Source organism: Pogoniulus pusillus, chromosome 34 (assembly GCF_015220805.1).
Source record: "Pogoniulus pusillus isolate bPogPus1 chromosome 34, bPogPus1.pri, whole genome shotgun sequence".
NCBI lineage: Eukaryota > Metazoa > Chordata > Aves > Piciformes > Lybiidae > Pogoniulus > Pogoniulus pusillus.
The window spans coordinates 10,232,367-10,246,793 of NC_087297.1; the positions used below are offsets into that span (position 1 = coordinate 10,232,367).

The 14,427-nt window shown below is 52.0% G+C and overlaps 2 protein-coding genes across 2 annotated transcripts; both read left to right on the top strand.

Moving 5' to 3' along the window:
- Positions 1 to 2,495: 2,495 nt before the first annotated feature.
- On the top strand, positions 2,496 to 4,476 carry LOC135189845 (transcription factor SOX-17-like). Its single transcript, XM_064170590.1, has 2 exons — positions 2,496 to 3,210; positions 3,443 to 4,476. Exons 1-2 carry the CDS (start codon positions 2,922 to 2,924, stop codon positions 4,387 to 4,389), a joined length of 1,236 nt encoding a protein of 411 aa, XP_064026660.1. The 5' UTR covers positions 2,496 to 2,921; the 3' UTR covers positions 4,390 to 4,476.
- A 5,496-nt stretch (positions 4,477 to 9,972) lies between these two features.
- On the top strand, positions 9,973 to 11,538 carry LOC135189884 (transcription factor SOX-17-like). The gene is made up of 2 exons (XM_064170645.1): positions 9,973 to 10,341; positions 10,574 to 11,538. Exons 1-2 carry the CDS (start codon positions 10,053 to 10,055, stop codon positions 11,512 to 11,514), a joined length of 1,230 nt encoding a protein of 409 aa, XP_064026715.1. The 5' UTR covers positions 9,973 to 10,052; the 3' UTR covers positions 11,515 to 11,538.
- Positions 11,539 to 14,427: the final 2,889 nt, after the last annotated feature.

Genomic DNA, 14,427 nt, shown 5'->3' on the forward strand with positions numbered 1-14,427 from the left:
ACGCTGGGAGCACCACTTCCAACACCGCGCTCTGTAATGGACCTGAAATAGCAACACATCGCTGCCGGAGGATCCCCGCTCCGCTCCCTCGCACTCGGCACCGCCGAGTTTAAAAGGTCAATAAATCACAAGGATGAACTTTTGGCGGCATTGTGGGGTTGGGAAAGTTAACGAATGACCCCAGGAGCCGTGCGACCACGTAGGTTTTGGGAGTGGCAGGAGAAGTTCTTCCCTAAAACGCTTCAGGAAAGTGAGGTGCAACCAGAGAGTGTGGCTTGAGTCAGTCAGAGTGGTGCGGGGTGTTTTAAATTTACAACTCGAAAATACATAAATAGCCAAAACTGAGCGACGGAGGGAGTGAAATAATCTATTGAGGACGCATGGGACACGGAAGGGGTCACAACCTGCCCACATTTTCTGTGCAAAGCAGAGAGCTTTTACTTTCTCGGCTTAGATTCAAAACACACCTTTCTTCCTTTGATCCCAGATCAATGAGCTGGAGAAACAGTTTGCACAAATCTCCCCGACAAAGTCAGCAGCAGTTTTCTTAGTTTATTACCTCATTTTCATGCTACAGGGAAACATTTTATTTTCTGCTGGAAGTGACAGCCCCGAAATTGCTGCAAAGGGTATTTGTCAGCAGTCCCTCCACTTGCTGAACTTTCTCAGGGCGAGCTCTTGAAAGGTTTGCTCCCTTGGGTCACGAAAATGGTTCTGCTTAACAGAGTAAAAGGGACAGATTGGCGCGGAAAAAAAGTGGGTAATGCTCTACCTTACGCCTTAACTCCTGGGCAGCCAGTTTTGTCTGAGACGGTAATTCAGTCTGAGCTGGGAACGAATCCGAGAGAGAGTGAAGGTGGACCCGCTTCGCTCGGCAGCGGCTGGCTCCTGCCTTCGTTTCGTTTTGCTTGGAAGTCATGTTACCCCTCAACTGAGCGTTCTGCTCTCCTGCAGGGGCAAAACATAGAGGCTTTCCTCCTGCCCCGGTTAGCTTCGGTTCTCCTACCTCAGAGCGTTGCTCGGGTACCGACCGTGCTCTGCTGCCTGACTCGTCCTCGAGCAACTGGCCTGGGATGAAATAGCTAACCTGGTGAAAGGAATGTCACAGCCTCAGGCGTAACACTGATGTCCCAGTCACACCAACCTTAGAAAAGTTTGCCCAGAAGTGCCGTCTCAAAGACGCTGCACTGAAGCTTATTTAAAAATCGTTTAGTTCATAACGATCATTCCTGGTTATCGCCAGGTCTGTGTCACCATAGTCTTATACTAATATGATATCAATTGACACAGACACATGGGCAGGAACATTGTTTTCACCTCCGGGACCGTCTGACAGCTCTGCCTTCTTTGTTCTTCCTTCTATCTAGAATTGCTGCTCCTCTCCGTGTAGCGCCAGTGCCTGGTTTTGAATAGGGGGGAAAGAATAAACCAAACCCTAATCACCACTTCCCTTCTTTTTGCGTGGGTTTGGGCAGATACTAGTCCTTTGGCGATGGTTTCGCCTCTTCTCAACAGGGATGAATACTGTGAGTCTGGACATCTATCGCTTCTTTCTGGTCCCTAATGAGCAGAGGGGAGCAGAACGGATGAGGGCAGGAACAGCCCAGTAATTTCTGTCCCGGCATAGTCCCGGTCCGCTCCCACTCACCACCGCCTTTTGCTTCTGTTCAGAATACCCACTGTCTGTCAAGGGTCACGAATGGTGTGACGTTGCACGACACAAGATATTTAGAGTAAGTTCAGGGTGAGACTGGCTTCATTAATTCGATTTCGGCGAGAATTCTTACAATATTAGCTTATTTGACTCAAGTGGCTGCCCAAACAAAGGTGTTGTTAACCAAACAAACCACTTTGATGTTCGGCTTAAAGCTCACTGGCTCCTCAAATAAGCGTTGATGCATTTAATAACACTGCACAGCAAGGTAAATATTAAGCAAAGTGCCCGTGAGAACTCTGTGTTTTACAGGAGTTAAGTATGCAAGGGAAAAAAAAATGAACGTTAGCGAAAAACAATTCGTTTTTATGCTGCTGTGACAGGCTTTTAAGAGACATTTTGGATTTACACTTTATTTGTTTGGGCAAATGAGAGAAACCCCGAACGCGGCCATTCAACAAGCCAGATGTACCACAAAGCTCCTTTTAATTCATATCTAGGGCAAATTACGCCAGCTGCAATACGTACTTGGGCAAAAACTGAGTAACTTCACTAGGATGCATGAAGAAGTGAGATTGGAAATATTTCGTGGGCTTTAGCGCGGATTCAATATCCTAGTGTCTAGATGGAGTTTCCTCCTTCTTTGGAGTCACGGAGTAGCACAGGTTGAGGGAACATCGCAGGAGATGTCTCAGCTTGTTCGTGCGACTCGCGTCCGAGTTATCACCCAGAAAGGCGGCCCCGCGTGTTTCTGCGGGAGGTACGGCCCAGCTGGGTATGGCTGGAAAAGATCTGTGTCTTTCACTGTTTTCGTGTCCCTGCTGGTCAAAGTTGTCCATTTCTGGCCGAGCAGGTGACGAATGGGTATTTGTCTGATGACAGCCCGACAGGGCACGGCTTCAGTGAGCTGGTCTCTGCTGCCCCTGGGGCAGACGGGCTGCAGCCCGAGGGCTGCAAACGAATACGCCATCGGTTGTCACTGGAACTCCCGCTACGCGGTTCCACGGGGGCGGGGGCACTACTGCCCGTAGCGGGACCGGCAACTGCTCAGGTGCCGGGACAGACCGCTCCGGGAGGAGCCCCAGAGGCCGCCCTACGCCCCAGCGGGAGCCGCCACCTCCGCCGCTGTCCGGTACCGCTCCCGCCCCCGCGACCCCATTGGCCAAGCCGCAGCTCAAATAGGACCGGACATCGGCAGCGGGATCCAAGTGCCGAGGCCGTCCGGCTGCAGCGCTCGGCCTGGGCAGCAGCGGCGTCGCATCCCGACATGAGCAGCCCCGATGCGGGCTACGCCAGCAGCGACGACCAGGCGCAGGGGCGGTGCTCACTGCCCATCATGATGCCGGCCATGGGCCCCTGTACGTGGGCAGAGGCGCTGAGCCCGCTGAGCGAGGCGAAGAGCAAGGGCGAGGCGGCGCCGTCGGGCGGCCGGAGCAAGAGCGAAGCGCGGATCCGGCGGCCCATGAACGCCTTCATGGTGTGGGCGAAGGACGAGCGCAAGCGGCTGGCACAGCAGAATCCGGACCTGCACAACGCAGAGCTCAGCAAGATGCTGGGTAAGAGCTAAGGCTGGCAACGGGTGCCGAGGTCCCGTCGGCGCCGGCGGGCGGGTGTGGGAGAGTGAAGAGCCCGGGCGGGACTGAAAAGTTCGGGCTGCATGCGGGAGCCTGTGTCCCGATGTGGTGCCCGAGGGGTGTGAGAGCCGGGGGTCGGTGTACCGGCTGGGTGGTCGTGGCGGTCGGGGCCGTGCGTGAGCGTGCGTCCGGTCTGACGGTGTTGTGGGCGCAGGTAAATCGTGGAAGGCGCTGTCGCTGGCGGAGAAGCGTCCGTTCGTGGAGGAGGCGGAGCGGCTGCGGGTGCAGCACATGCAGGACCACCCCAACTACAAGTACCGGCCGCGGCGGCGGAAGCAAGTGAAGCGGCTGAAGCGTGTGGAGAGCGGCTTCCTGCAGCACGGCCTGGCGGAGCCGGCGGGGCCCGGGCTGGCCAGCGAGGCCAACGGCGGCGGCGGCGGCGGCGGCAGGATGTGTGTGGAGAGCCTGGGTCTGCCTTACGGCGAGCAGGGCTACGCGGCGTCGGGGCACTACCGGGACTGCCCGCCGTTGGGCGCCGGCTTCGACGGCTACGGGCTGCCGACACCGGACCCATCGCCGCTGGACGCGGCGGAGAGCGAGGCGCCGTTCTTCGCGGCGGGGCTGCAGGAGGAGTGCGCGCTGGGGCCCTACGGCTACGCCCCGCACTCGGCGAGCGAGTACCCGCCGGCGGCGGCTGCTGCTGCTGCTGCTGCTGCTGCTGCGGCCGAAAGCCCGTCGGGAGCCGCGCTGCGCCGGCACCTACCAGCCGGCGAGGCGCTGGGGCCGAGCGCCGGCTCGCTGCAGGGGCTGTTGGGCTGCTCGACGCCGCTCCACGCCTACTACGGGCAGGCTTACCAACCGCCGGGCCCGGGTCGCGGCCCGCCGCTGCCGCCGGGGCCGGTAGGTCAGCCGTCGCCGCCGCCGGAGCCGGGGCCGTGCCGGGAGCAGCTAGAGCACTTGCCGCCGGAGGAGCTTCTGGGCGAGGTGGATCGCACCGAGTTCGAGCAGTACCTGCGCTTCGCCTGCAAGCCCGAGCTGGGGCTGACCTTCGCGGGCCACGACGGCGCGGGGCTAGCGGCGCCCGAGGGCGCGGGACCCATCTCCTCGGCCGTGTCGGACGCCAGCAGCGCCGTCTACTACTGCGGCTACCCCGACGTGTGAGGGACCGGTTCGGGAGCCCGCCACGGACTGGCAGGGAGCTGCCCCCTTCAACTCCTATTTATGTAATTTATTGAAATCTTGAGAACTGACGGGTGGCCGCCACCTGCTCGAGGTTTAGGAAGGGACTCGATGTCCGGATAGTGCAGGTCTTCTCATCGCTGTCTTGACAGTGACACATAAAACTGTTCCTGCTGTGGAATCATGATGCTGGTGGCAGATGTGGAATGCCATTTCTGAGATCTTGTTAGAGATCCTTATGCTTTTCTAGCGATGTACAGAGGGATGGGGTTTGTATGTTGGGTTTGTACAGAATAATTTTGCACTTTTACAAGTAAAGGGGGAATAATAAAACTGGTTACTGATAGCTCTTCAAGGAGCTCATATTGTCCCTTGTTATTGGTTATTATTCCTTTTAAAACTACTTTACCTCGTGTCCCTTGCAGTAAGCAGTAGGTCCAGTCATCTTTTCTGTAGAATTAATCTTCTCCCATCTCTCTCACTCAAATTCTAACCAAAACTTTAAGCGTTCAGACCCTCTCTACTCCGTGCTCTTTTTTTTTCCCCTGCTATCTTCATAGTTGGTTTCTTAGGTGATTGATTAATATGACTGATTTTTTAAAAATATACCTTACTTTATGTTTGGGTCTAAAGTCACAATAACCAAGCTCTTGCCGCCACAGCTTAAAGGTTTTGTCTGTTTTTAATGTAGTCATAAACACATTGGACGCCGTTAAAAACACTGCCTTGCTGGCATGACCCGGTAAGCTCTGGTTAAGCAGCTCCGTTGAGAAAATCTTTGGTATCCCAGTAGCTGCTCTCGTTCGGCTGGGGAAGGGGGGCAGTCAGGGCGCTCAGACCTCTGCTGTGCAGAACTAGAGCAGTAAATCAGGGGTCAAAGTAGGTGAGAAAATCCGCCACGAGCCTCTGAAGGGGGAGGCCAGTCAGGAGCAACCTCTGGGGCACCCAACCACTGATCTTTTCCCCTTCCTAAAAACAGCCGTCCTTGTTCTACATCATGGCGACAAGAGATAGAAATATCTTTGTGATGAACAAACACGCACCCTGCGGTTAAACTGATTGATTAATTAATTATGGGGTTTTTACCTGATTTGGGGGGGTAGAAGCGGGGGAGGAGAATGTGACACACAGTCATCTGGCTCGTTTGCTTCCCAAGATAAAGTTGTGGAGCGGATCCCTGGGGAGGAGGGGAGAGGACCTGAAGTGACAGACTTGCCACTGATTAACTTGTCTTCCATCGAGACGGGAAATTAAATTGGGTGCTTTTCCAAATTACATTTAAAGTGGCAGGGAAAGATAAAATAGAGCCCACGGGCCCACAGGCAAACTGCCGCCTGAGTGCCCAGCACAGTCTCGCTGGCTAAAACTGACGAGCTAATTGCTTGTTATTAGTAAGTCTTTAACGAAAACGCATCCAAACCCTTAGTATTCTTTGAAATACTCCCTAGTTTCTTAATCTTCCCATTTTACTTTTACTTTTTTTTTTTTCTTTTACAGTCTTCAATTCTCAGAAGTATACCCAAAATACCCACCCCACCACTCTTTTCGCTCTCTTTCCACCTTGACAAGGGGAAAATGATGTATTAGCGAATGAGGAATGACCCCAGAATGAGGACATTAGATACTCGACAATATTTATTACGTGTTCCTAAGCGCAGAGAAGTAAACCCGGTAAAGAAACATGCCTGAGAAATTAGGGGTTTGTATTGGTCGAGTTTTCCTTTTACGACACATTTTATCTGACAGGAATACATTGAACTTCTATTGCCCTTTCCACACGTTTGTGGTTTTCTGAAGGAAACCGGCTTTGTTTGGGTTTGGAAATAAATAATTATTATGCTTTTGATAAGCTGGCCCCGCATTTGTTGTCTGTCTTTATTTAGGTGCAAGTTTTACTCCCCTCTGTCTATCACAATTTATCAGAGAGACAAAAGCCAAAGTGAACTTGAGACTGTAAGAGGGTTCACAAAGAAGGTTGAAAACCTTCTACTTAGTTCTATAATAATAATGGAAGTGATTGATAGTAAATTGTGTTAAAATAATATATAGGTGTTGCAGAAAGAGTTTGACAACGTAACAATCGTGGGTGTCAGGCAGTATGTGGCAGTGATGTCCAGGCAGGTCCCCTTTGCACAGAGCTCTTGAAGACTCAGATCTAAGGATCATTGTTTTCCTATAACTAACCATGTGTGTAGCTTTTTATTTATCTCACCACACCACCCCCCCCACCGCCTCAGATTTTCAGTTCTCCTCAATCCAAACTCTATTTTCCACCCTGACCTTCCAGTTCTAAGTGAGGCACTCCCAAAAGTAATATACACGTGGCTGAAAACATCAAACCTTCGTGTCCCATGACTGCCTGTGACTATTTGGTATTAAAAGAAGGCCCCAAACCTGTTTGATGATCTGTTTCAGGTATTTTCTGTAGCACAGTTCTGGCGGTCAGGTGGTGGGAGAGGGTGCCGCCCTTCCCGGGAGGCTCTGAAGAATCCTGCAAGGATGTGCTACAAACTGAGGTGCCTCATGGCCTCTTCACGCTGCCACTGCCACCCCTTTTCCCACACTGCACCCAGGGGCAATTCACTCCCTGGGAACAGGAGTCTGGTTTATTCCAAAAAGTAACCCCAAAAGTTACAAGCCTCCCTATCCTTGCCAGAGCAGCCACTCTCTAGTTGAACAGCATTAGCAGGGCAGCACCTTCAAGCCCCTTCCCACAGGACAGTGGGTGCTCTCTGCATCTCTTGAAAGCTACTGCTGCCCTAAAGGTATTCAGCTCTTCTCTCTTTTTTCGTTCTTTTATTTTTTGTCCTGCTCTTACTTACTCTTTGTGTTTCAAGAAGTCTGTCGTCAGGTGTGATTTTTTCCTAACACAGACAAGGTCCTTGAGCAGGTTCCACACTGCAACCAGAGAAGGTTTTCATATTTTTTTCCCCTCTTAATTTTTTTCTGTGTGCTCTATTCCTTAGGTGTATCAGTAGAAGTTGGCTTGACTTGAGCAAAAGAGATTTCAGACAAAGGTGATGATTTAAAACCAGTTCACGTTTCGTTTCTATAGGGCAGGTGACAGGGCAGGAAGGGAAAACAAAACTAAACTCAGTAATGGAGAGGAGCTAGGACTGGGAATGTCAAGAAGTGGTCTCATGCTCTGAAAACATTGGATTTGTGTCCTATTCTGATGGTTGTCTGCTTTTCAATCTAGAAAGAGATTCATCTTTAGAAGATATTAAAAATGCAGTGCAAAAAAAGCGGCAGTGACCCTTGAGGTTCTGGAGCATGTCTAAAGAAAGACAGTAGAGCTGATGAAGGGCAAAAATTATATGAGAAGTGGCTGAGGGAACTGGGGTCGTTTAGTATGGAGAAAAGGAGGTTCAGGGGAGACCTTCTGGCTCTCTACATCTCCCTGAGAGGAGGCTGGAGTGAGGTGGAAGTTGGTTTCTTCTCCCAAGGAACAAGTGATAAGACAAGAGGAGACATCTTCAAGCAGTGCCAGAGGAGGTTTAGGTTGGATATTAAGAAAATTTCCTTCCCCAAAATATTGTCAAGCCCTAGAACTGGCTGCCCAGGGGCACTGGTGGAGCCCTCATTCCTGGATGGATTTAAAAGCCGTATAGATGTGATGTAATTGTTAGTGGGTTAAGGACTGGACATGATCTCAAAGGTCTGCTTCAACCAAAACGATTCTATGAAAACATCCTATTCTGTCTGCTTAACGTTAAACAGACAATTAATGTGTCGACTAATTAAATGCCTGCAAGACCAGAGCGTCCCTTTGGCAGAACGAGGACAGTTTCTTTCACCTCCTATGTGTTGGAACGGAGGGTCTTTAAATACTGCAACTGTCCCTGCGTCTAAAAGAGTGTGTTGTTCAGTCAGGGCTTCTTGCAGATCCCGGTTCTTTGATACTCTAAATGTATGTATTGTACCCTGAATGATTTACTCAGGAGCTCGCAGGAGGTCCATGGCATAGTGTTTTCAACCAAGATGTGAATCCTGTCCTAGAGCAAATGCTCCGTAACTCTTGTTCCGTTGCCAGTTGGATGGTTTCTCTCTGTGTTAGATACTGCTGAATTTATCCTCGCTTTTATTTTTTGGGCTGAGGAAAAAAAACCTCAAAGTCTGAAAAAAAATTTAAAAAGGGAAAAAAAGAATTATTGTCATGGGGAATAAGAAGTTTCTACAGTGTCAAAAACGCGTTGGTCCTTGTGTAGGAGAAGAGTAAGTTATTTGTGTTCTCTGCCTGCTTTGAGGGTAAGAGGGATGGGGACTGCAAATCCACTGCTGTCCACACTGGTGATCTGGCCTCACTGTGGGTTGCAGCATCCCAAGGCTGAAGACTGTGTGGAATGACACGCTTAGATTACTTCCGAAACTCCTCCAGTGGCACCGTTTTGGGAGCAATATGCGATTTTTCCCCCTAATGCCCTTTCTCTGCCCTACTGAATCTCTGGTTTTGGGATTCGGGAGTTAGTGGTGCTCAAGGTTGCTCATGGCGATGCTTTGTGAGACAAGCCCTATAAACTCCTGCTGTCACGTTTTATCGTGTTGTGGACGAGCTACGTGACGCAATTACACCGTTGCGTGATGCAACTGACTCCCGAGCATGCCTCAGGCAGTTACGACGGGTGCCTGTTCCCGGGTTAACCAGCATGGTATGGCGGACGCAGCCTCCGGCGTGGGGGATCCCCCGGTCCACTCGCCGCTGCTCGCCCTCTCCCGGCAGCCTGCTGGTGACGAAGACCCGGGGTGGCCTCTGGGTTCCCCTAAGCAGCACGGACACAAGGTGCAGCGGTGGTCCCGGCTGTACTGGAACACGGAGTGCTGGGGGCGAAGCTGTGCCGTGCCTTAGGCAACTCCTGGTCGGTCTCTGGAGTGAAAATAGGGAAATCCCCAGGGCAGCGAGATGTCGGAATGCTCCCAGTCCCACTCCTCGCCTGTCGGAGATCACCGCTCAATCGCACTTAGCGCCCGGCACGCAAAGTGTGGTCCTTGGAGGAAAAACGGCTTCATTGGTAACGGTCGGGCAGATTAATTGCTGGCAGCACGGTTTGACCAGTATTTTCCCCTTCCCCCAGTGACTGCACATCGCTTTCTTTAAGAAGCCGGAATGTACACTATGTCAGGAGCACGCTCACAATGACGGCAGTAGGACAGTAATACAAATAATTCGAAAAAAAACACCTCAAAAAGGCCTTTTTTATCAATAATTGCATTGTCTTCACAATTTATGGGAATGTTTAGTCCTCCTAAACATTACGATGAGCCGGAGCGAAGCCGCCACGGCGGGCAGCGCGGAGTTACCGGAGCATCTCATCGCCGTCACCGCCGGGCAGCGACTGTGAGAGGCAGTGGGTGATCCCCAGGACAATGAGATGTCGGGGTGCGCCCGGCCCCGCTCCCCGGGGAGCCTCGGCGAGGGGCTGCCTCCACTCAGGTACCGGGCGGGGCCGCACCAGGAGGAGCGCCGGGAGCCACTCCACGCCCCAGCGAGAGCCGCCGCCGCCGTCCGGTACCGCGCCCGCCCCCGCGGCCCCATTGGCCAAGCCGCAGCTCAAATAGGGCCGGGTGCCTGCAGCCACTAGCGGGACTTGAGCATCGCGCTAGTCCCTTCCCAGCGCTCGGCCTGAGCAAAGGCATCCGAACTCGACATGAGCAGCCCCGATGCGGGCTACGCCAGCAGCGACGACCAGGCGCAGGGGCGGTGCTCACTGCCCATCATGATGCCGGCCATGGGCCCCTGTACGTGGGCAGAGGCGCTGAGCCCGCTGAGCGAGGCGAAGAGCAAGGGCGAGGCGGCGCCGTCGGGCGGCCGGAGCAAGAGCGAAGCGCGGATCCGGCGGCCCATGAACGCCTTCATGGTGTGGGCGAAGGACGAGCGCAAGCGGCTGGCACAGCAGAATCCGGACCTGCACAATGCAGAGCTCAGCAAGATGCTGGGTAAGAGCTGAGGCTGGCAACGGGTGCCGGGGTCCCGTCGGCGCCGGCGGGCGGGTGTGGGAGAGTGAAGAGCCCGGGCGGGACTGAAAAGTTCGGGCTGCATGCGGGAGCCTGTGTCCCGATGTGGTGCCCGAGGGGTGTGAGAGCCGGGGGTCGGTGTACCGGCTGGGTGGTCGTGGCGGTCGGGGCCGTGCGTGAGCGTGCGTCCGGTCTGACGGTGTTGTGGGCGCAGGTAAATCGTGGAAGGCGCTGTCGCTGGCGGAGAAGCGTCCGTTCGTGGAGGAGGCGGAGCGGCTGCGGGTGCAGCACATGCAGGACCACCCCAACTACAAGTACCGGCCGCGGCGGCGGAAGCAGGTGAAGCGGCTGAAGCGTGTGGAGAGCGGCTTCCTGCAGCACGGCCTGGCGGAGCCGGCGGGGCCCGGGCTGGCCAGCGAGGCCAACGGCGGCGGCGGCGGCGGCGGCAGGATGTGTGTGGAGAGCCTGGGTCTGCCTTACGGCGAGCAGGGCTACGCGGCGTCGGGGCACTACCGGGACTGCCCGCCGTTGGGCGCCGGCTTCGACGGCTACGGGCTGCCGACACCGGACCCATCGCCGCTGGACGCGGCGGAGAGCGAGGCGCCGTTCTTCGCGGCGGGGCTGCAGGAGGAGTGCGCGCTGGGGCCCTACGGCTACGCCCCGCACTCGGCGAGCGAGTACCCGCCGCCGGCGGCTGCTGCTGCTGCTGCTGCTGCTGCCGAAAGCCCGTCGGGAGCCGCGCTGCGCCGGCACCTACCAGCCGGCGAGGCGCTGGGGCCGAGCGCCGGCTCGCTGCAGGGGCTGTTGGGCTGCTCGACGCCGCTCCACGCCTACTACGGGCAGGCCTACCAACCGCCGGGCCCGGGTCGCGGCCCGCCGCTGCCGCCGGGGCCGGTAGGTCAGCCGTCGCCGCCGCCGGAGCCGGGGCCGTGCCGGGAGCAGCTAGAGCACTTGCCGCAGGAGGAGCTTCTGGGCGAGGTGGATCGCACCGAGTTCGAGCAGTACCTGCGCTTCGCCTGCAAGCCCGAGCTGGGGCTGCCCTTCGCGGGCCACGACGGCGCGGGGCTAGCGGCGCCCGGGGGCGCGGGACCCATCTCCTCGGCCGTGTCGGACGCCAGCAGCGCCGTCTACTACTGCGGCTACCCCGACGTGTGAGGGACCGGTTCGGGAGCCCGCCACGGACTGCTGCCCCCTTCAACTCCTATTTATGTAACTTATTGGAATTCTCCCGGGAGAGTTTAGCTGCCCCCGGCTGTGCTGAGGACACGCTACGGTCGTGCCTATTAAAGGCATGGTTCAAACTCCTTTAGGACTGCTGTGCCAGCATGTTTACATCTTCTTTACACCCATGCCGCAAATCGTTATTTATGCAACATCAGCACTGTTACTTGTTTGCCCTGAATATGTTTTTGATAACTGTTTTTAACAGTATTTATCCTTATTTTTTTGTACTACAAGGAAATAAATTTATGTACAGTTGTTTCTCTCAGTTCTTTTTGGCCAATTACCCTTTCAGGTAGGCATATCTAAGGTTAAACCTGAATCTATATGAAAGAGTAATACTGGAAAAAATACTTCAAGTCGTGGTTGCTTCCTCTTCTAACTTTTTTCCTCCCCCAACTTTACAACGAGGAAAGTGTGAATGCCAGAGTCTAGTTTGTAGCAGTGAGTTGGGTGCAAGGTGGCTAAAAAGGCTGTAGCTATCTATGCCAGTGTTTTAAGTACATCATGGCCATTCTTATTTTAAACTGATATATTTGGCAAGAAACATTGAACAAGTTACAATTACAGGCTAGAGAAGGTTTAACAGTGAAAACTCTGCAGCTGAAGAGGTTGAATTAGTCCAGCTGTTGATCCTGGATGACCAACCCTAGTGATTACTATCAAGGCAGTGTTATTCTTCAGTTCTCTGCCTCAGCTACTCATTGCTAAAGCCACAGATGCTGTTCCTTAGGAGCTGCACTTGCTCATGCCATTAAACGTGTTGTCATTTAAAAATATCCTAAAAGTGGCAAAGGCAAACACTGGATACACTCTGAACATGTTTAGGTATATTGACATAATAGGAGTTGTGTTTGTGTTGCTTTTTATCTTGTGTTAATTCATTGCAGATGTCCTGAGGCTACTTTTTTTTTTTCTTGTGATACAGTAGCACTATAGCCACAGTGCCCAGCTGAATTGTGTTTATAAAATAAATCCTCCCTTAAAAGGAAAGGAGGAAAAGTAAGTAAAAATGCAGGACACAACTTCCAGAATGAAGTTCATCAGCTCCAATTAACCTTTAGTGAGTAATGTTATGATACAGGCATTAATTGTAAATGATAGACCTCCCTTCTATGGATCTCCACCCCAGTTAATCTATGCCTTCCCCAGACATGATACATGAAGAATGAAACTGCTCCTCGACTGCAACACTTCCAGCACTTTTTCCTTCCCAAGTTCAATTCCCTTTGCTGCAGTTAGCAGAGCTCATCACTTCTGCACATCATCCCAGATTTGTTGCTTGGTGCGAGACTGGTGCAATGCAATCAATCCCAAAGGAAATCTGTTGTTGCATAGAACTTTGTAGTGTTTACAGGATGCAGCTCTCCAAAGTATTGTTAAATTGCCTTAACCTCCAGGCAGCCGTTTTCCTGCCTCATTTGTTCTGTCCTCTTGCTGTTCCCTTCTTCATTTGCTCTTTGCCTTCTAATGCTGATTTCCTCCTAGAACATTGTCCATCATCTGGATGAAATGAAGCAGTAACTGAGGAATGTCTAGCTAAATGAGAGCATTTATCCTCTCCTGCTATCCGAGCCTGTATTTTGGGCTGCTACAAGGTGAAATCCAAGGAATGAACATTGTTCTTGAGATAATGGCACAAGACAAAAAAAAAAGTGATGCTGTGAAGTAATCGGTCCAATTCCCAGTTCTGGAGTGCCAACTGTTACTTTGCCTCTGTCTTTTCTCTACCCTTCCTTATGCTATAGACTCCTTCTGCTCTACTGTTTGCCTTGTTCAGATTTCTTTTTGCTCACACTTACACTTTCCCATAATGGCCTAGATACTCTGACCTTGTTTGCATATCCTCTTTCCATTCTTACAATACCAAGCTTTTTCCCCTTGTCTGTTCCTTTCCTTAATTGCTTGGCTTTGAAAATCTCTTTTTCTTTGCTGTTCCTAGTTCCCCACTCTCTTTATCCTTTCCTATGTTCCTCAGAGTCTTCTGACTCTGCTCCTGTCCAAACTGCTCCCTCAATGCATTGCCTCTTACCTCTCTCCTTCCACAGTCAGTGCCTGCTGTTAGCCCATGACTTAGCTTCATCTTTATGACTTGTTTCTGCTGCTTTCCTGCATCACATTTAATGGTCCTGTGCTTTTCATCACACTTTTTGGAGTTTATAGTTTCAGTTTTAGAGTTTCAGCTGTAGAACTCTGGAAGCTTTTCGCAGAGATCAATCACATCTCTGGCAGTGAGGCAATGCTTACCCCGAGTTAAATACTAAACCTACTGCAAAAGGCTCCTAGAATTGATTGAGTATGGCTGAAGCCCACATTTTCTCTAGCTCTCTTTTCTGAAATAACTGACTGGTTGCAGGTCAAACTACTCTGTTAGAGCAATCTGTGATGCAAGTAAGGTTTTAGAAACAAAGTTATTAATGAAGATGAAATGTTACCATGTCTTCTGCATTTTTAATAAGCAGCAGTCCAGAGAAAATAAATTTCCAACCTTTCCCTTATCAGAGAGAAAAGTCATTTCACAGAGTATTCCGTGGCATTATCAGGGGAATATAACTATTGTTCACGTGGAGGGTGGCTGCTCCATTTGCCCAGAGAGAATATATTTAGGTACCAGAAGGTCTTGGGTTCTTTCCAAGGCATTGTGGAATTACTTTATGGTGTCCCATTTACTTTAAAGCTTCTTGTTATTGCCTTTTAGAAACAAAATTTATCCTGCATGCATCCTGTTTGAAACAAAAAAATTGTCCCCTGTTGAACAAAGATAAAGAATATTGGAATATGTTTTTGTGGCTAAAGGTTGTGTTCAAGTTAACTGGGAAGGTGAACCAATATTTGTGAATTCGTGGA

What these genes read in the sequence shown, in the direction of transcription:
- LOC135189884 (XM_064170645.1), top strand. Translation starts at nt 10,053, where the DNA reads ATGAGCAGCCCCGATGCGGGCTACGCCAGCAGCGACGACCAGGCGCAG. An exon ending in AGAGCTCAGCAAGATGCTGG is followed by an intron (nt 10,342 to 10,573) that starts GTAAGAGCTGAG and finishes TTGTGGGCGCAG; the next exon opens with GTAAATCGTGGAAGGCGCTG.
- LOC135189845 (XM_064170590.1), top strand. Translation starts at nt 2,922, where the DNA reads ATGAGCAGCCCCGATGCGGGCTACGCCAGCAGCGACGACCAGGCGCAG. An exon ending in AGAGCTCAGCAAGATGCTGG is followed by an intron (nt 3,211 to 3,442) that starts GTAAGAGCTAAG and finishes TTGTGGGCGCAG; the next exon opens with GTAAATCGTGGAAGGCGCTG.